Genomic DNA, 21,915 nt, shown 5'->3' with positions numbered 1-21,915 from the left:
GATGAGCACCTCCACTTGTTTATTGGACCCGTGTCCTTCCTGGTTGGTCTCGGCCGCCAAGGAGGTGACACGAGGCTGGCTCCAGGTGTTGATCAACGCTTCGTTGAGGGAGGGGTCTTTCCCACAATCCTTGAAGGAAGCGGTTGTGAGGCCCCTGCTCAAGAAGCCTACCCTGGACCCGGCTGACTTAAATAACTTCCGTCCAGTCTCCAATCTCCCCTTTGTGGGGAAGGTTGTAGAGAGAGTGGTGGCACTCCAGCTCCGATGGTCTCTGGATGAAGCGGATTACCTAGACCCTTTTCAATCTGGCTTCAGGCCCGGCTTCAGCACAGAAACTTCTTTGGTCGCGCTGATGGATGATCTCTGGCGGGCCCGAGACAGGGGTTATTCCTCTGTCTTGGTGCTACTTGACCTCTCAGCGGCTTTTGATACCATCGATCATGGTATTCTTTTGCGACGACTTGAAGGGGTGGGAGTGGGTGGCACCGTTTTATGGTGGTTCTCTTACCTCTCTGGCCAGTCGCAATTGGTATTGGTGGGAGGGCAGAGGTCAACCCCGAGGCCCCTTGAATGTGGCGTGCCACAGGGGTCAGTCCTCTCTCCCCTCCTATTTAACATTTATATGAAGCCGCTGGGTGAGATCATTAGACAGCACGGGCTGAGGTTTCATCAGTATGCTGATGATACCCAGTTATATATCTCCTTCCCGAGCTCTCTCAGTGAAGCGGCTGATGTGATGGGTCGTTGCCTTGAAGCCGTGAGGGTCTGGATGGGGGTTAACAGACTCAGGCTCAATCCTGACAAGACCGAGTGGCTTTGGATGTTGCCCCCCAAGGATCATGTTAACTGTCCAGTGTTGACTCTAGCAGGGGAAAATATACCCCCCCTCGGAGTGGGCTCGCAACTTTGGTGTCTTCCTTGATCCACAGCTGAAATTGGAACATCATTTGACGGCTGTGGTTGGGAGGACCTTTGCACAAGTTCGTCTGTTGCACCAGTTGCGACCCTACCTGGACCGGGAGGCTCTCCTTACAGTCACTCATGCCCTTGTCACCTCACGTCTGGACTACTGCAACATGCTCTACATGGGGCTACCCTTGAAAAGTATTCGGAGACTACAGTTGGTCCAGAATGCAGCCGCGCAAGTGATAGTGGGTGTTCCTTGGTACACCCATGTTACACCTATCCTCCTTGAGCTGCACTGGTTGCCTATTGGTCTCCGGGTCCAATTCAAGATGTTGGTCATTACCTTTAAAGCCCTATATGGCTCAGGGCCAGGCTATTTGCGAGACCGCCTTCTACCTCATAGTTCCCTTCGTCCGGTTAGATCCCACAGGCTGGGCCTCCTTCAGGTCCCGTCGGCCAAGCGGTGCCATTTGGCAGGGCTGCAGAGAAGGGCTTTCTCTGTGATGGCGCCCACGTCTTGGAACCAGCTTCCCCCGGAGATTAGGACCGCTCCCACCCTGTTGGTTTTCCGTAAGCTGCTTAAGACCTGGCTTTTCCGGCAGGCCTGGGGTTTATAAAATCTGACCCCTGGATGGCTGTCATTGTATTGTTTGTTTTGTCATGTTATATGGTGCTTCTATTGTTAACCGCCCAGAGTCCTTCAGGAGTGGGGCGGCTTATAAATTTTAAAAATAAAAATAAAATAAAATAAAAAATGATACTTAATGTACAAACTGGTAATCAGATCACAAAACCACATCCACTTCTTTGAGAGATAATACATGATTTTCTCATTTGCCCACTGGATGCAAAACAGACATGGAGGACTAATGGCCTTCGGGACAATAAATCTGATGAGTAGCTCACTGTAGAAGAAACTTACTACAATTAGTCCTCGACTTACAACAATTCATATAGTGACCTTTCAAAGTTACAAAGGCACTGAAAATAAAAACGACATCATTTTTCACACTTAACCATTGCAGCATCCCAGGGTCATGTGATCAAAATTCAGACACTCAACATATTTATCATATTTGCAGTGTCCCATGTGATTACCTTTTGTGACCTTCTGACAAGCAAAGTCAATGGGGAAACTAGATTCACTTAACAACTGTTTCTAACTTCACAACTGCAGTGATTCACTCAACAGCTGTGGCAAGAAAGGACATAAAATGGGGCAAAATTCACTTAATAGCTGTCTCACTTAGCAACAGAGATTTTGGGCTCAACTATGGTTGTAAATAGAGGACTACCTATACAATTTGTTTTTACAAAAACTAGTTGTTCCCTGATAACCAGAAGGCTTGAAGAACCAGCCATACAAATGGCAGGTCTTCCTCCATCAAGTCCGATTGCTATCCAGCTTTTCCCAACTTGGATTCTTCCTTCCAGATTTGCTGGGTAGGGAATTCTAGGACTCATCATCTAAGCTCATTTCTTATACTCCGCGGCCATGGATCCGGGCTCCAAAGGCCTGGAAAAAACCTCCAGAGCCCAGATCAGGCCTCTGGGGGGCTGCAAAATCACTCCACGGCCATGGATCCGGGCTCCAGAGGCCTGAAAAAGGCCTGGACTCACGCTGGCAGCTTCCATTCAAAAAAAGGTGCCAGAATGCCATTCTGTGCATTGTATGACAAAAAAAAGCCCTGCCTCCACCATTCAGCCCGGATCCACCCAGCTCTTGCAGCTGTTCCCTGACTCGCAGTGCAGAGAGAAAGAGAGCGAGAGGTCAAGAGGTGGAGGGGAGCAGCCCGGCCCGCATCCCTCTGGGGCAATGGCGCACATGCCCACAGGGACAGCTCTGCATGCTGCCTTTGGCACGCATGCCATAGGTTCACCACCACGGCTCTATACTGTAAATGGAAGAAGGCTGCTTCATATCACAGTCATGGAAGCCTTACCAACTTTGAAAATTTGTATGCTCTGATGCTTCTTACTATCAGCACCATTAAGAATGCTATGGTATCAGAATCCTTCCTATATATGATTCTCAAGGATACACTTCTAAAGGTTGAAAACTTCTTCCATAATTAAATCCTTCTAATGGTATTTCCTATTGCAATATTAGAAACATTTCTCCTATGGACAAAATTTAGTGACCATGAGATGTAGCAAAAGAGGTTTGGGAACCTTGATAGTATTCTTTTTGAATTCACCCTGGAGCCTGGGCTTACATTTATGGAATTTTTAAAAACTTCTTAATAGCTTTCTCAGGAAGATTTGACCTTGCCAAATAGGATTTACAGCTAAAGAGAGACTTGAAGCAAGTCAGCTCTTAAATAGCAATCCATATTTTATTTTTACTCCTATAAGGATAAATAAATTAGAATAACTTCAAGTGAGGTCAAATGGAACAGATCTCTCCCTTTTGGACTGAACCTTGAAGGATATTAGAAATGTAAGGCCAGTTAATGAAACCAGTTTGTTGACATGGTTAAAGGCACCAGGTTAGAAACTGGGAAACCTGTGAGTTCTTGTCTTGCCTTAGATATGGAACCAGCAGGTGACTGAGTCAGTCACTTTCAGCCCTGAGATGAGAAGGGCAAATCACTTCTGCAAATGTTGCCAAGATCACTGCAGGGACTTGTCCATATATACTCCATGAGTCAAGACTGATTCAAAGGCACTTTTTTAAGGGGTAAAAAGGGTAAACATATTTTTTTATTCTTTTAAAATACATGATTTTCCCTCTGCCAGTTCTGTTATATTTCATTAACAGCAATTCAAGTCTGTTTCCCTCAACTCTTTTGGCTCATTTCAATTTGAGCACAGAAAAGAAAACCATTCATCAAATGAGGCTAGGTTGATCATAGCAGCTAGACTTTTGAGAGTTGTAGTTCAGCAGTGTTTAGATGGCCATAGGCTGCCCCATCCCTAGTTTGGAACATCTGGTAACTCTTATAACTCCAGAGGTCAGGCAATTTTATCAGAAATACATTGTCCCAGCCCTGAAAAAGTAATTTAAGTTTGTGATTGCACTTTATATTTCTTAAATATGTGCAGCAATACAAAATCAAACTGATGGTAGAATTTACTGTTTTTTGATAACTAATATTTAAACAGGTCCTCACAGCAGGGTCATTACAGACAGACATAGAAGAAGTAAAATTAATACTATTGAAGTTACTCTGACAAGGTAAACTGGATTCAGACGATGCAAAATGTACCTGGTAAAGTCAAGATTTTTGTATCGTGTCTCTAGGATGAAAAGAGAAGTGAAAGTTGCACTAGGCATCACCCAATTCAAAAACTGCTTTCTCCAGTAAGGATATTCTAGTTGACAGAATCCTCTGCCCAATATATGCATTATAGGCCTTGGTGAATCTCCAGCAAATCTAGAGGGAATTGTTCCCATAGTCTTAATTCTACTTTTTGAAGATTGCTACTATATAACTTGTGGAAACCATAACTCAGATTTCCTGCTTGTTGATGTTTCATTGGGAGGAAAAGACTTTACCTTTTCAATCTGTGTTGGGATTGTACTGGGTTTGTGTTTCCAATGCAGCCCTCACAATGCTGAGACACCAAAATAGCACAGCAGAACTACTTGATGTTGGAAAGAAAACTATGAAAGGAACCTGTGGCTTAGAGAGTTGAACTTTATCACCCAGAATAATGTCCCAGCTGCTAGGTGTGGTCTTCAGTGATACGGAAAAGGAAGGAAGCTAAACATTTTGTAATAGCAGCTGTCTGCCTGCTTGTCAAGCATTGTAAGGGATAGAAGAGGGCTGAGTGCAGCTATAGACGTAAGAAAGGAGGAGATAGATAGAACATTTTTAAAAATGAAAGCTTAAACAGCTGAGCAGTTTTGCAACTTGTTTCTTTAAATCCTTGCCAAATGCCAGCATCTACCAGGAAATCATGAACAGCTGAGAGTAGAGAACATAAAAAAATCTCATTTGTAAGAAACAAGTCACTTAATTCCTAATGGATCTACAGTATGTTTTGTTTCTTAAAGAAAAGCAATGTTTATTACATGTAATTTACTTATGATTTATTTAATTCAGTATTATGAATTCACACAATACACTAAACTTTAAACAAATGCATGGACTGGCTTTGCATAACCTGATAAGATAAAATATCATTGACTAGTATTTTTACAGCATGAATCAAAGGAGATTGATTATAATTTAATAAATCATGTTAATTTATCAAGAATTGACATGTATGAATATAGCAATTCAATTAGGATTACTTAACTATTAACTAGAAGTACCTGTAATTTTCCAAATGATAGATTTCAGTTTTCATCAGCCTAACCTGTATGGCCAATAGTTGGGGATGACAGAATTTAACATAATTAGGAAGGTTTTATGTTACTACACCTGCTTTTAGCACTTTTTGTTTGACAACAATAACTACTGAAGAACTGGGCTCTTTTCTTTATTGTTTTACTCAATAAATTATTGAGTGTTTACTGAATAATACAATTGGCCATATTAACATAATACTATATTTTTTAAAAAATAAAATGAGTTGTTCGATAGCTAACTTGTAAAATGTGGTAAACGAATATGTGCTGATACATGACAGTGATGCTTGGTTGTTCAACAGAGACACTGGTGAAGTGCGCACAGCAGCGCCTGCATTTTCTGTGTCGCATGAGAAAAGTACATTCTCCTTCCCCTGTTCTTACCACTTTCTATGGAGGGATGATCAAGAGCATCCTGTCATATTGCACTACTATCTGGTTTGGAAGCATTATTGCTTCAGGCAGGAAGGCAGTACAGAGAGTGATGAGGATAGCATAAAAACTCAATTTCATTGAGGGCTGCATCAGCATTGCGGTTGCCCTTGGGGGGCTGAGTGAGTGTGCTAGGGTGGGTGCGGCCTACTGGATGGGCGTGGATGGAGTGGGTGTGGCCAGCTCTACATCATTCGCATCAAAGGTGCCTGTGGGGGCCTGGGCAGGAGTGGGACAGATCTGAGGGTCTCTGGCAGAAGGGGGTGAGATTGGGGCAAGCGCCAAGGCATGGTCCATTTCTTCATTCCTCACAAAGAGTGACACCTCCCCAGCATGCACCCAGGGGGCGGGGCCGCCGCGGCAGGGTCTGGTTCCTTGCTGTTTCCAGACAGCCTTGTGGAGCTAAGACTGAATGCACTTCAACATAGATGGCCACCGCAAAATAGTACATTGGCTCCCGGTCGGCCTGGGCCAGGGCCAAGGCAGCTGGGGCCGTTCCCTCATTGTTTCCAGGATGGCTTCGTGGGCCACATGAAACCACTTTGTGGGCCGCATCTGGCCCCCAGGCCTTGTGTTTGACATGTCTGATCCAGGACATAGCATATAAGCGATGCTTGAGTAGGGTCCGCAGTATTGTCTGGGATGCTATATATCCTCTTCATGACCTGTTTTCCTTGTTACCTTCTGGGAGGAGGCTTCGTGGTATCCGAAGCAGAACATCTAGATTCAATCAGTTTTGTTCCATATAGTATCAACCTTGTGAACTCTCAAGTTTCCTCTTTCTGCTATGTATTCAAAATGGACAGTGATTAATATGTGTGTGTGTGTGTGTGTGTGTGTGTGTGTGTGCGCGCGTGTGTGTATCTAGATATGTATTTTTTTTTTGAGAATAGAATTTAATTTTTAATATGTGCCAGTGTGCTCACAGTAAAACATGACAATAAAAACTATCTTACAATCTTGTTATATAATCTGAATCTAAAATAAATACTATCCTGGAGATCAGGACACATTTTCAACCACAATTTAGTTTTGTACATTACAGTATATATGGTCAGTTTATAATTCTGTCTGTTGTCTTTATTTATATTATTTATTTACATTTATTGTATATTTTACATCATGTTATCAGGTTTGAGTAAACTGAGTAAATTCAAGTAGAATACAACTCAAGTATCCCTCATTATTGTTCTGGCTTGTTGAAGTTCCTGAGACTTGTAGATCACCTTATGGAGAGCGGCAGCTTCCAACTCCTGTCTTTTGGTGGCTTCCTGGGTTTGACTGTTATAGAACATAGAATAATAGTTGGAAGAGACCTTGGAGGTCTTCTAGTCCAGCCCCCTGCTCAAGCAGAAGATTCTATACCATTTCAGACAAATGGCTGTCCAATCTCTTCTTAAAAACCTCCAGTGATGGATCACCTACAACTCCAAGAAGTAACCTGTTCCACTAATTAATTATTCTAATTGTCAGAAAAATTCTCCTTAGTTCTAGGTTGGATCAATTTTTTATGATCTGCCAACTGTTACTTCTGCCATCAGGTGCTTTGGAGGATGGATCACCCCCTTCTTTGTGACTGCCCCTAAGGAATGTTGAAAAAAACTGGAAGACTGCTATATCAGCCCTAGTTCTTCTCTTTGATAAGCTTGACATACTTAAGTCCCTCAACTGTTGTCATAAGATTTAGCCTTCAGGGCATTTATTATCTTTATTGATTTTCTTTGCACAATTTCCAGGGTCTTAACATCTTTTTTATATCATGATGATCAGAACTGGGCACAGTATTCCAAGCACGTTCTCATCTGCACAGTGTAAAGTGATACTATCACTTCTTGTCTTCATGCTATCCCTGTGTTGATATATCCTAGGACTGCATTAGTTTTTTTGGCTGCTGCAGCACACTGCTGGCACATGCTTAAGTAGTGGTTGGCTAGGATACCTAGGCCCCTCCCTCAGTTACTACTATTGAGTCAGATACCACCTATTTTATAACTGTGCATTTGGTTTCTTTTGCCTTTATGTAAAATGGTTTACTTTGTCAAATGGCTTACTGAAATCTAAATAAACTATGCCCATAGTGTTTCCCTTAACCACTAGTCACTTTGTCAAAGAAGGCAAGGTTTGTCTGACATGGTTTATTTGTGGCAAACCAATGCTGGCTTCTTCCATGTTTCCCCAAAAATAACACCCACCCCGAAAATAAGCCTGATTTTTTGGGGTGGACCTAATATAAGCCCCACTCCAAAAATAAGCCCGAGGGTGGGCGTGGCCAGCATAAGCGGCGGCGAGCACGTAGGGGCTGATGGTGTCCAGCAGCAGTCGCAGCCGCTGGCTCTTTGGCAGAGCAGGTAAGTCTGTGCTTGGAGGCAGAAGCGGGGGGTGGTGGTGTTTGGGCGCCTATGGGGTGCTTCAGAATGAAGCAATTCACTTGGTTCTGAAGCGCCTCATAAGCACCCACTTTTCCCCTGGAGATCTGATTGAGACTGGAAGCTCTGTTTGCTGCAAATGGGACGCTTGGAGACAGAGCTAATCGCTCCATTTCAAAGCACCCCATTCGCAAGGAGACGAATCACATCAGATCTCTATCCCGGGTGGCAGTGGATTTTCATGCGTCAGCTGGCTTGGGAGCTAGTGGTGGTGATGGGGTGCTCTGTCCCAGGGGGAGGATTCTGCTGCTGCTGCTGGGCTGGGCCGCGCCCCACAGCTGCCTCCCAAGCTCCACCTTGGCCCACTGCCCAGGATTTTCATGCACGCTGGCTGGCCTGGGAGGCAGTGGCAGGGCATGGCAGAGTAGCAGCAGCAGCATCTCCCCAGGATGGCCCAACCTGTGCCAGCTGCACGCTATTTAAACCTAAATGCCAAGACTGGAGCCTCAGGCTGGTAAGGCTCCAGGCAGAGATGGTGGCTGCAATGGGGAGGCAGACCAGGCGACAAGTGAAGCATTCCACCACCACTTCCCTCTCGGAGCTGCAAGCGCAAGGCAGTCTCCTTTAAGCCCGCCGAGACTCCGGTCTAGTCGCTTAGAGTTAAATAGTGCACAGCTGGCACCAATGAGGCCATCCCGGTGGATTTTGTTGTTGCTCGTGGCGGTGGTGGCACCTGCATGATGCACCATGTGGTGTCCTGCCACAAGCAGCCACAGAAGTGGGGGGCGTGACAGTTGTTGGGGTGTGAGAGGCCTGGCTGCGGTGGTCCTGCAGTAAATGGGTGTGGGGTGCGTGGGACAGCTCTCCCTCATCTGCCTCACTTTGTGGCGGCGGCACCTTATGGCAGCCGCGAGTCAAGGCATGTGTTGGGAAAAAAATAAGACAAAGGCAAAAAAAGACAAAAAAAAAAAATAAGGCAAAAAAAAATATATATAAGGCCCAGTCTTATTTTCGGGGAAACACGGTAGTAATTGTCTTGTTTTTAGGTGCTCACAAATGTGCTGCTTGATTATCTTTCCCAGGATCTTTCCAGGTATTGATGTCAGGCTGATTGATTTATAGTTTCCTGGATCCACTTTTTCTCCCTTTTTGTAGATTGGAACATCAACTCATTTCTAGTCCTCTGGTAGTTCTGGTGCTTCAGCTTTGAAAGATTTTATTCAGTGGTTTTGAGCTCACATCTGCCAGCTCCTTCAGAACCCTGGAAGGGTTAGCACCACTTCGACAGAACCGGTAGCTAATTTTTTGTTGACCAGGCCCAGAATGGACTTCCGGAAGCAGCATCCACACAGAGAACCAGTTGTTCACATATTTGAATTCCACCACTGGATGTAATCCATTTGGTCTTGGTAATTTGAACTCATCTAGAGTGAATAGATGTTCTTTCCCTTTTTCCTGCCTATTTTGACTTGCGTTCCTATTCTGTTACCTATAGTGCTGCTTTTGATAAGTTGGACTATTTTTTCTTTTGCATAAAGACAGATGCAAACAATGAATTAAGCAGTTCCACTTTCTCCCTGCCACCCATCATCTCATTTCAGCAAATCTAGACAGCATACTAAAAAGCAGAGACATCACCCTGCCAACAAAAGTGTATACTCTAGGCCATGGTTTTCCCAGTTGCAATGTATGGCTGTGAAAGTTAGACCATAAGAAGGAAGGACTCACTGGAGAAGGGCCTAATGCTGGGAAAGATTGAGGGCAATAGAAGAATGGGACGACAGAGAATGAGATGGCTAGATGGAGTCACTGAAGCAGTAGGTATGAACTTAAATGGACTCCAGAAGATGGTAGAGGATAGGAAGACCTGGAGGAACGTTGTCCATGGGGTCATGATGGGTCGGACCACGACTTCGCAATTAACAACAATAAGTTTATTGAAGTGAGCTGCCAATAAATTTGATTTATACATAAATAGGCTATCAAATGCATAAAGCTTCATTTTTGCGCGCATGTTTATGCATTCACAAACATACGTATAGAAAAAAAATAGGTACATACTGATTAAATGAAAAACGTAAAATACTTTTTTGCATTTTATAATCATACGACATCACTATCTCTAAAATGATGCTTGATATGTTCAGTTTAGAAGCTCTTAACTAATAATGCGTTTACATTTTTAAGAAGCCATCCCGTTTTGGAATTCTGCCTCGCTTGAGAAGAGTGACTGTGAGGACATTCGTCCCGCCTACTCTTGGGCAAGTTCTGCGTAGTCTATTGGCCTCCGCCTCCAAAGCATTCACTCCAGTGGAACAACTTGCTGATTGATAGCTTCCTGGCGACTGGGAGGAGATCCAATTATTTCCGCTGGTGAACCCAACCCTTTCCGTGCTGAGCGGCCCGGAAATGAACCTGCTGCAGTGCAAAAGGGCCGAGTGATAACGCGATGTCTGGGCAGTCGTTGCGGGTCAACGCGGCGTTTGCTGCACGTTATGGAAAGTACCGGCGTCGCGAGGAGCTGCAGCGGCGTGAGTTGTGGACAAAGTGGTGGGGTTTGGGCTTTGGAGGATTTGTTACGGCCTTTGGGCTGTCTTCAGGTAATGCCTGGTTTCTCGCTCCCTCAGTGCAGGACAAATATGGGGAAGAGGAGAAAGCCTCGAGTTCCGAGTCGGCGTCTAGCGAAGAAGAGGTGGGTAGGCGTTATGCCGCTAATTTGAGGGGCAGATAGTGACAAGAAGATCTAATTTCCGTTAATCCGGGAGAATCGGGTTGCGTTTCCTGACGAGTGTTGTTCCCTTGGTACTCTGAAAACTGAAATTCCAAAGCATTCGGAGGTACGGTTGGGATGAAGTTTAGAGGCCGTTTCCCTATGCAAGTGAAACACTGCCCTCCCAGGGGTTCGCAAGGGGAACTCTGATAATTTCTGCCAGGGGACGCGGTTCTTATCACCTTCCTAGAAGTGTTGCTTATAATTTAAATTTTTAAATTCTGAATTTATCTCTAATGCTTTCCACTCATTGAAGATTTTCTGTGTCTTGCAAGGATTAAAAGCAAAAGCAATAAATTAAAAGCACTGATAAAAGACATGGAGAGGGCCAGGGAGGCTTCTTAGCAATAAGCACGGCATAAAACTCTTTTCTGGGGAAAGGGCCCTGTCTTCAGGACTCTTTTGAAGGACAGCAGGATCAGACCTCTTAAGGCAGGGATCCCCAACCCCCAGTCCTTGGACCAGTACTGGGCTGCGGCATACCTGCAATTAGGCCACACAAACAAGCAAAGCCACATCAGTGGGGTGCAGGCAGCACACAAAACCATGCATCCCCCAGTCCGCAGAAAAACCTCTCTCCACAGAACCGGTCCCTGGTGCCCAAAAGATTGGGGATCTCTGTCCTAAGGGACTCTGTTATAAAGGACAGGCTATAAAGCTTTCTGTTGTTTATACTTTTCGGGTTCTATCTTTGCTGGGAAAAATTGAAAAATAGTACCACAGAGCAACTATTTGTTTTTCTAATGGTAATATTCACTTTTGGTGGTTCTTTCCTTGTATGATAGGAACTTGACCCCAAACTGGATCGTGCTTTTTATTCCATGTTAGGCTTATTAAAAACAAAGGATCCCCGAATTTATCAAAAGAACGTCGCTTTCTACACTGAGGAAGGTGAGTATGATTTACAATTTGTTTTGGATTAAGGCAACTGTCCAGTGGCTTTATCCAAATATAAATACACACATTTCATTATTTGGGTTGGGTAATGATATTTTACTTTACTTGAAGTTGTCAGGTGATCAGTTATGCTTGATTCTCTTTTCAGATTCTTGTTCAGCCATTGTTTGTAAGAAGACTTCTACAAATAAGGGAAAAAAACCCATGTTTCTTAAGGATTATGAGAGAAAAGTTATGGTGGAGAAGGCAGGGTAAGACATAAAAAGTTGAACTACCTCATAATTAATATTTAGGTTAGAGATGTTGAGCACTAAGAGTTTATCTTTGCTTAAATGATTTCAGGAAGGAATGTAATTGGGATAGCATTAGGTACATTTTACACTTATTTTCTGAGGTTTATCAAGTCATTGACAAAACGCAGAAGATACGTATTTGAATCTTTATCTTCATATTAAGTCCAAATATCTTCTATGTTCAAGTATTTTTTCAATGGTACAAGTAGTTCTCATTTAGTGATCACGACTAGGATTAGGAACTAAATTGCTAAGTGGAAAATCACATGACCACAACTGTGCTTATGATTTTATCTTAGTTTTCCTCTCGTCTCTTCCCCCCCCCTGCGTTGTCTTTCAAATACTTACCTGGGCCCTGGGATAATTAGCAAGAAGAGAATTGTATTTACATTCACTCTCAAAGAACGAATTATAAGAGAGGAAGCAAGCACTCAATGGGGAATATGCATTTTACCATGAAACAGATTTCCTGAAAGCTATCTATTTTTTTATGTCATTTCTTTGGCATGTAATTTTTAATATTCATTAATACGCTATACAATCTACAATCACAGTTGGGACCAAAATTTCTATTGCTAGGCAAAGTGGTTTTTAAGTAAGATGGGCCTGATTTTACAGCATTTTTTGCTATGGTTGTTAAATGAATTGTGGTTGCAAAGCTTTTCCCATTGACTTTGCTTGTTGAAAGCTGACTGAGAAGTTCACAAATGGGATCACATGGTCCCAAGATGCTACAACTATCATTAATAGATGCTGATTACCAAGTGTCTAAATTTTGATCATGTGAACCTAGGGAGTGAGCAATGTTTGTAAATGTGAGGATCAGTTATAAATCAGTGTTTTTCAGTGCTGTTGTAACTTTAAATGGTCACTGAATGGTTGTAGATTGAGGTCTGTCTGTGATATCCCTGCACCTATGTGTATTTGTTTAAAATAATGTAGCAGCAATTAGATTGTATAAAGAATGTTTGACTTGCTTTGTAGCCAGCTCCTTGGTTTATAATCTCATCCAACAAAAATTGTGTTTGTCTGAAGATTACCCATACTGATTCCTTATTCTGGAAAAAATTCCATTATCTACCGTGTTTCCCTGAAAGTAAGACCCGGTCTTACTTTCTTTTGGGCTCTGAAATAAGCACTAGGATTTTCTTTGGGGAGAGCTTACTTTTTGCCAGTACCAGTAGGCTATGAGTGTGGGGGGTGGGACAGGGCCTGTGCATGGGGTAGATAGTGTGGTGGCAGGCCAGGTATGGCACCGGTGCAGACAGAGTGTGCCCTTCCCGTGCCAGGCCAGTTCCTGCAGCCCTGGGGTGGCCATAGTGGGCAGTGGCCAGGCCAACCAAAGCAGCAGTTGGAGCACTGGAGGCTCGGGAGAGGGTGGTGAAGCAGGCGGGGTGCGTGCCCTTCCTGTGCCAAGCCAGCCCTGGGGCAGCCGTGCTGGGTGGCGATGGGAAAGGCGCTGAGATGGCAGCCAGGACGACGCTCCTCTGGCCGAAGCGGGGGGCCTTTGCCCCAGGACCAAAGCAACAGGTGGAGTGCCGGAGGCTCAGGGAGATAGGGCGGTGAAGCAGGCAGGTTTCCCGCCGTCAGCACCCATGCTGGCTGCCCCTTCCCCTTGGAGCTAGAGAGCTTGCCATACCACCACCCAGATGCCCTTGCTTCCCCCAGGAATTGCATTTCTTTGCTTACCTGACTCCCAGCCCTGTACTGTTTCTCCTTTGTGATCCGTCACCACAGTGTGCAGGGAAACGAAAAGAAGTATCTGGGGGAAAAAAAGGTCAATCAATTCCAACTTTGCGAGATGTTTTTTTTTTTCGCAAGAAGTTGAAATTGATTGATTGACCCTTTTGTTCTATGACAAAGCTTGCTGGGATGCCCCCTGCCACGGACCCGTTGAGCTGACAAAAGGTGATGGGGTCCTTGAGTTTCCTAGGGGGAACTCCTATTTTCCCAACTAGGCTGGGGCTTATTAAGTACTGGTGCAGTGCAGTTACGGTCATTCTCCTGCCCATGCCTGGGATCGACAGTTCTATGGGCATAGTTATGGGGTCTATCGGCCCACTTACCAATGGGTCATCATCATAGTTGCTCTCCAGCGTCCCCGACTCGTCGCCCGGTGGGATTGGAGCTGTACTCCCAGCCTTTGGGGCTTGGGGGAGCTCCACAACGTCCAATGGACTTCATGGCCGTGTCTTTCAAGCGCTGGGTAGCTTTACTTGGCTTCTTCTCAGAGGAGCGATCCGACTTCCTAGCCGGAATTTTGCTGCAGCATTCCATGGCAAGATGCCCTTCTTTGCCGTACTTCAGTGTTTCCCAAACTTGACAATTTTAAGGCATGTAGACTTCAACTCCCAGAATTCCACAGCCAGCATTGCTGGCTGTGGAATTCTGGGAGTTGAAGTCCTCATGCCTTAAAATTGTCAAGTTTGGGAAACACTGCCGTACTTGAATCAGGCAGAGGAATGTGGTTGGTTCACTGAGGTTTTGCTAGCCTCTCTTCTCTTCTCCGGCTGGCTCCCCCCTGACTTTGTAGGAAGGTACAGGTTGCAGGTCTGGTCGATTTCCACTTCTTCAGCTAGTACACACCGGCTTGATATACAGGCAAGCTGGTGCTCCCTGGGCTACACAGGTCGTTGTTTAGCCCATCTTGGAAACAGCTTTTCAGGATGTCTTTGGGCCAGTTGAGGCGGCAAGCCAAGTCGTGAAACTCCTCTGTGTATTTGGCCACTGGTCAATGCCCCTGTTTCACTGTTTTTATATGATCCCAAGCCTTCTGGTCTGCCAAGTGATCTTCAAACTGGCGTCTCAGGAAGGTCATGAACCAGTTAAAATTTCAGAGTTCAGGAGCGTCGCAGTTATATAGGGTCACCATCCATCTGGCAGCAGTCCTTTCCAGGACTAGGGTGATGACCCTGATCTTAGCTGCATTGTTGGGGAGAGACCTCCCATACACCTGAATGTATGTGAGGATGTGAGCCAAAAAGAATCCCAGTTGTTGAGGATCCCCATCAAATTTAACTCCCAATGGAACTAGCTTTGGCTCGTCCAGGGGAGTTCTCTTTCGAGGTGATCGTGGGGACCGAACCCTCCAAGGGATGGCTTGTTGTCAGACTGCCTGAGTAGTTTCTGTCGACCCTGCGGCCCTGCCTGCCACCTCCCTCGGTTGTTACAGTCTCTTCTTCACCGTGTTCGACTTCCTTGGCTAGTTCTTTCTTTTCTTGGCAGTTCAGGGATCTGGCTTTCAGGTCCTTGAAAACTTCCACCATGTAATGTATGGCTCACTTCAAGATCCCTTCCATCAGGTCTGACTGCTTGTCTGATTCTTCATCGTCAGAAAACATTTCCATCCTTTACTTTCGAGTCTTCTTCTGATCTCCTTGGGTGAAAGTTACTCTTTGGGTTCTTTCTTCCCAGTCCTCTTTCTTCCCATCACCGAGTGACCATCTCGGCCTCGAGCAGTCTGCCCCACCTGTGCCAGCAGAGGGGGCATGCTGCAGACCCTGTCAGTCAAGGAATTCCAGCTGGCCAGGTCTAGGAGAAGAGCTTTTTCTGTTGTGGCTCCTGCCCTTTGGAACATTGTACTGCCCAAAGTGAGATTTGTACCCATTCTTTTGACCTTTTGTAAGGGGTGCACATTTTGCAATGGTGGTTGGATTAGGAAAGACCCCACCTCTTCCCATGTACTTCATATTCCTCTCCTCATCTTTTAATGCTATTTATTATTGTTTCTATTGTTTTATTATTTTAATGTGTGCCTGTTTTAATGTTTGTAAGCCATCCATGGTCATCTGGATGAGATGGGCAGCACATAAATACATAAACAGGAGCACTTTCAACCAGCATAGCTTGAATGGTATCCATGTTCCCTAACTCTCCTAATCTCTCTCTTTTTTTTTTGTAAATTTTTTTATTTTCAACTTTACAATACATAACAACCTTACAAATACTTCAGATAAAAAATAAAACAAATTGATACACACCACATTCGGTCTTGCCCGCCCATTTCCCCCCAAACCGCATCCCACCTCAAACCAACTTACTTCTTTCCCTCTTTTTCTTCACTCACCCCCTCTCCTCCTTCACCTCAACCTTCGTACTTACTTCTCACTTTCTTCTCCTCCCTCTTGATGTGGTCCAGGGGAAATGCCCGAGCAGTTCCTCTCTCAAAATTAAAACATTAGTATTATATACTATAAGACTATTTCTACTTTATCTGAACTACTTAAACTTCAACCCATCCAGAGCAAAATACAGGATTATGCAAACATATTAAACATAATCTATTTAAGTTTACTAATTATACAATGAACAAAATCATAAAAACCCTTAACTCTCTTCAAACTTTAACATCATAACTTTATAAACAAAATCATTACTCATAGAATAAGTGAAACTTTGTAGTTCCATATTTCTTCTGAACATATTCTATCCATCTTCTCCATACGTTAAAATATCTCTCTTGTGAATGGTCCTTTAAATAAGCAGAAATTTTAGCCATTTCTGCTAAATTAGAAACCTTAAATACCCATTCTTCTAAAGAAGGCAGAGTATCCTTCTTCCAGTATTGACCCACCAGTAATCTTACTGCTGTTATTAAATTCAGCATTAAAATAGTTTCTTTAATATTAAAGTCCACGAAAATTCCCAAAAGAAACAGTTGAGGAGTAAACTTAATCTTCCTTTTAAAAACCTTTTGAATGTTCCACCAAATCATAATCCAGAAGGCTTTAATAACTTTACAAGTCCACCAAACATGAAAATAGGTTGCATCCAAGCAACCACATCTCCAACATTTAGGTTGCAGGTTCGAGTACATACAGGACAACTTTTTAGGATCCAAATGCCATCTATAAAACATTTTGTAAAAATTTTCCCTCAAATTCTGGGCCTGCGTAAATTTAACATTTCTAGTTCAAATTACCTCCCATAAGTCCAACGAAATCGGTTCTTGAATATTCTGGGCCCATTTAATTATACAATCTTTAACTAACTCGGTTTCTGAATCCAATTTTATTAACTCATTATAAATTCTTTTAATATGGGCACATTTCTGATCCTTAATCTGAATTACCAAATTTTCATCTACTAAAGTAATTCCCACTTTCTTATCCAAAGTCCATCTCTGCACAATTTGCAAATACTGAAACCATGATTGTAAAATGTTTTCTTGCCTTAACACATCAGAAGACTTTAATTGCCAATCAGTACCCGACCAAGTAAGTAACTCTTTATACGAAATGTTGTCAAAATTCACCCCCTTGGAAACACCCTGGATTGCTTGTCCAGGGATTCCCCCAAATAGGTATCTTATAATTTAACTTATAATAATATTTTTTCCAAACTCGAAGTAAAGCATATCTTAAAATATGTGACCTAAAGACCAAATCTACTTTCTTATCAAAAATTAAATATGCATGCCAACCATATAATAAATCCCACCCTTCAAGAACAAGAATATCTCTATTTGTTAAATTAAGCCAGTCACTTACTAAAGTTAAAGTGGCCGCATCATAATATAATTTCAAATTTGGTGCTTTAAGTCCACCTCTTTCTCGAGCATCTTGTAAAATCTTAAACTTTACCCTTGATTTCTTCCCACCCCAAATAAATTTATTAATACCCTTCTGCCACTCATCCAAATTAGCATCCTTCTTTAAAATGGGTATCATCTGAAACAAAAAAAGAAACTTTGGTAGAACATTCATCTTCACTACTGAAATTCTCCCCAATAACGATAGTTGTAGCTTTTGCCAATCATTTAAATCTTTTTGAACTTTAACCCATAAGCGCTCATAATTATTCTTATACAATTTTCCATTAGATGTTGTAATATAAACTCCTAAATACTTAACCTTATTAACTATTTCATAACCGGTTGTTTCAGCTATAAAATCTTTTCCCTTCCTAGACATATTTTTCAATAATATTTTAGTTTTATTCTTATTTACCTTAAAACCAGAGACCTGTCCATACTGTGCTAAAATTTCAACCAGATCTTTGACCGAATCTGTTGGATGGGATAATGTCACAACCAAATCATCAGCAAAAGCTCTCAGCCTATGATCAATCTTACTTATTTTTATTCCTTTTAATCTAGATGAATCTCGAATTTTAATAAGTAAAATCTCCATTGTTAATACAAATAGCAAGGGGGATACAGGACAACCCTGTCTTGTACTTTTCCTATTTTAAATACGTCTGTTAATCCCCCATTAATTATAATTTGTGCCGATTGTTGTTGATAAATGGCCTTGAGAGCAGACAAGAATTTATCTCCAAAATTCATTTCCTCTACAACTTTCAGTAGAAAATTCCAATCTAATTGATCAAAAGCTTTCTCAGCATCTATAAATATTAAAGCAGCAGGGATTTGGTTGTTCTTATCCAAATACTCTATTAAATTAACAATTTGTCTTACATTGTTTTTCATATATCTCCCCATTATAAATCCAGATTGGTCAGTATGAATCAATTGTTTTAAAACCTGCATTAATCTATTTGCCAGTATCTTTGCAAAAATCTTATAATCTGTATTTAAAAGAGATATAGGCCTATAATTTCTCGTTTGGGACAGATCCTGGCCATCCTTTGGAATTAATGATATGAAGGCCGTTCTCCAAGATGGAGGTAATTCTGCTCCAGATAAAATATCATTAAAAAGTACCTTTAATGGTTCTATCATTTCTTCAGATAACATCTTGTAATAAATCGCTGTTAACCCATCAGTACCTGGAGTCTTACCAACCTTCAATTGTTTAATTGCAAAAATAATCTCTTCAGAAGTAATTAAACCATTAATCCCATCACATTGATCACACGTAAGTCTAGGAAAATGTGCTCCCTGTAAATATTTTTCTATATCTGAAGTTTGTATACTTTCACTAGGATATAATTTAGAATAAAAATCTAAAAAAGACTTTTTAATCAAATTTTGTTGGTAGACTTCTTTACCTTTATAAATTATTTTATCTATAATCCTCGATTTCTGTTTCTTACATAATTGATAAGCCAACCATCTACCAGGTTTATTTGCATTACAAAATGTATACCTCAAATTAGTTGCCATTTGATCTGCTAATAACATATTAAATTGCTCCTTCAGCAAAGTAATAGAAACTTTTAACTTATTGTCCATTGGATTTGATATTAAAATCTTTTCCTTACATTTAATCTCATCTTCAAGATCTTTACGTTTCTGGGTCTGTTTACATCTGTGAGCATTGTTCATAGAAATCAAAACCCCTCTCATATATACTTTACAAGAATCCCATACCATTGGCATCGAAGTATCCTTATTCATATTCCAAGCAAAAAATTCTTTTAAATAACCTTTACATCGCTGTATATTCTCTTCATATCTAAATAAATTCTCATTCAACCTCCAAGTCCTTCCAGTTCTTTCTTCCGATGACATTTCCAACCATACCGGACTATGGTCTGAAATTATTCTAGGAAATACCTTGATATTCTTCACCCTAGAAAGGAAATCACTAGTAACCAAGAAAAAATCAATTCTAAAATAAGATTGGTGTCTATCCGAAAAAAAAGTAAAGTCTTTTTCCTCAGTATTCCGTTCTCTCCAAATATCTCTAAGTTCCAAATCATCCTTTAAGTCAAAAAAAACTTTAGGAAGTCTTGCATGGTTAGAAACTTTAAAGGGAACCTTCTTATTTTTTACTTGAGTCTAAAACATCATTCCAATCTCCCATCATAATAACTGACTTATAATCCAAAGAAGTTAATTTCTGGTGAATCAACTTATAAAAATATTTTTGTTGTTGATTGGGAGCATATAAACCAACAAGAAGAGTTCTCTTATCATTTATTAGTAAATCAATAATAGCATATCTTCCTTGTAAGTCAAAATCAGTTAACTTCGGTGAAAGCTCCTTTCTCACATAGATAACTACTCCTCCTTTTTTCTGCAAAGCAGGAGCTATAAAATGTATCCCCAGCCAGGGATTAAACAAATATTTTTGATCTTTAGAAATAATATGAGTCTCTTGTAAACAAATAATATCATTTCTGTGTTGTTTCAAATAATGAAAGATTTTCTTTCTCTTCTGTGGTGAGTTAAGCCCATTAACATTCCAGGTTAGAAGCTTTTCCATCCTTGGCAGGATGAAGCCTTTGGAACAAAGCCTCTAGATTTACAGTCGATGATCTCTTTGGCCTTGCTCCTCCCACCGGCTCCGAAATAGACTGTGGTAAACTTCTATCATCTGCCTTTTGTTGTTGTTGCTGTTGTTGTTGTCTTTCTCTACGTTTATAAGCAGCGCATGTAATTCTCTGTTCCCTTGGGTCTTCTGTTATTTGCAAATTCTGTTGCATAACTTCAACCAACAATTCTTCTCCCAAAGATGGCATTGAACCTACAGACAACTGTGCTTCTGCCTTGCTCTCATCTTTCTTTGATCTTGGAGATGGTGGTGGACTTGCTTTTAAAATAGTAACATAAAAATCTCTTGCTTTTGAAACTGTATTAAGACAGTATCGTGTACCGGTGTAAGTCACCACTATTCCAACAGGTATGTCCCATCTAAATTGAATTTGTCGCTTCTTAAGTTCTTCAGCCAAAAAAGCAAAGTCTTTTCTTTTTCTAAGAATTTTAGAAGGTATTTCCTTTAAAACTATCACATCCTGAGCTGCAATCTGAAATCTTTGTTTATAGAAGGCCTGTATAATTTCATTACGAAGTGATTTTCTCGCAAAATAGACCAGCACATCTCTTGGTAATTTCCTCTGTTTTGCAACCCACGAATTAGCTCTAAAAATCTTTTCAATATCTTTCAACATTTCTTCGGAATCAATTTCCAAAATAGAGGCCAGTTCTGCTGCAATTTGTTCTCTCATATTCTCCTTAATATTTTCCTTCAGGCCCCTTATTCTCAAAGCATACTCCATTTCTCTGTATTGTGACACTATAATTTCATTCTGTGTAGCATCCACATTTTCTTCTATTTTTTCAACTCTATCTTGTAATATTTTAACATTACCAACCACTTCATCCACCCTGTCGTCAATCTTCTCCACAAGGCCAGCAAGCCCTTGGAGTGCCAAAACAATATCTTTCCTGAGCTCATTACTTTCTTGAGCCAGAAGCTCTGCTGTTTTTTCTAGTGATTTTTCCAAAGTCTTATCTAAAGCATCTTGTAAATCCTGAAGTGTAAGTGCCTGAGGTGGGGGCGAAGGTGGAGAGGTTTAGGTTTGGGTTGTTGTACAGTCTGAGTTACTGGAGAGGCAGTTGAAGTTTTAGAAAGAGAAGAAAGTCCAGGACGTTTTGAAGCCATTTTTTTTAAAAAAAGGAGGCGTTTCCCCCCCTTTCCTTTTTCAAAAAATAGTAATATAAGAACAAAGGAGAAGAAAAAACAATTCCCCCTTAAAAAAAGGGAATAAGAATTTTTCCCCTTTAAAATGAACCAAGTCTATTACATTGTTAAAACTTTGTTGCCAGTTTAAAAATAGTAAGTAAAAAATAGAAAGTGAAAGTTCTCAAAGAAAGTGACAAAGAAGGAGGATTCCTCCGCCATATTTCTTCACTCCAATTAGAATAGTAACAGGAGTAGATGTTAATTCAAACTGAGTTAGGTTTAAAGTAAAATCATCAATTCTTCTCTTCCTGACCGCTCTGTCTGCTTTTGAGTTAACTTACTGTTCCCATCAGATAGCAGCAGTGGAGGCAGCGTCTAGCTTCGTTCTCTTCGGAGAACAAAGGCATCCAAGGAAACGGAGCAACACCCAGACTCTGAGGGAGCTCTCACTTCATCTCCCAGAAAAAAAAAAAACTGGGAAAGTTGTGAGGCTTTACCTCTATCCAGGCAGAAGCTAACCTCCCTCCCTTCGCCCGGGAGGGAAGTTTCAAGCCGCAAAACAGCTGATCATCACTGTTTTGCCGGCTTTTACGATTTCCCGGGACGGGCAGCTATCAAACAGTGGCCATCGGCACCGGTGCAG

At 41.8% G+C, this 21,915-nt stretch overlaps 1 protein-coding gene across 2 annotated transcripts in view; it reads left to right on the top strand.

Moving 5' to 3' along the window:
- Nucleotides 1–10,375: 10,375 nt before the first annotated feature.
- The window catches only part of KRI1 (KRI1 homolog), an 86,757-nt gene continuing 75,217 nt past the window's right edge, over nucleotides 10,376–21,915 (top strand). Inside the window, exons 1-4 of one of the 2 annotated variants that reach the window (XM_039364285.1) lie at nucleotides 10,376–10,532; nucleotides 10,629–10,693; nucleotides 11,557–11,662; nucleotides 11,817–11,919. In XM_039364285.1, the coding sequence (XP_039220219.1) occupies nucleotides 10,451–10,532; nucleotides 10,629–10,693; nucleotides 11,557–11,662; nucleotides 11,817–11,919 (356 nt within the window). In that variant the 5' untranslated portion in view covers nucleotides 10,376–10,450. The remainder of the gene's footprint in view (nucleotides 10,533–10,628; nucleotides 10,694–11,556; nucleotides 11,663–11,816; nucleotides 11,920–21,915) is intronic. The other variant, XM_039364286.1, reaches the window with a different exon arrangement.

This window comes from Crotalus tigris, unplaced genomic scaffold (assembly GCF_016545835.1).
Source record: "Crotalus tigris isolate CLP2741 ecotype Arizona unplaced genomic scaffold, ASM1654583v1 scf7180000019721.812232, whole genome shotgun sequence".
Classification (NCBI taxonomy): domain Eukaryota; kingdom Metazoa; phylum Chordata; class Lepidosauria; order Squamata; family Viperidae; genus Crotalus; species Crotalus tigris.
The sequence above is the reverse complement of the archived record's forward strand: the minus strand, read 5'-3'. Positions and strand labels throughout refer to the sequence as shown.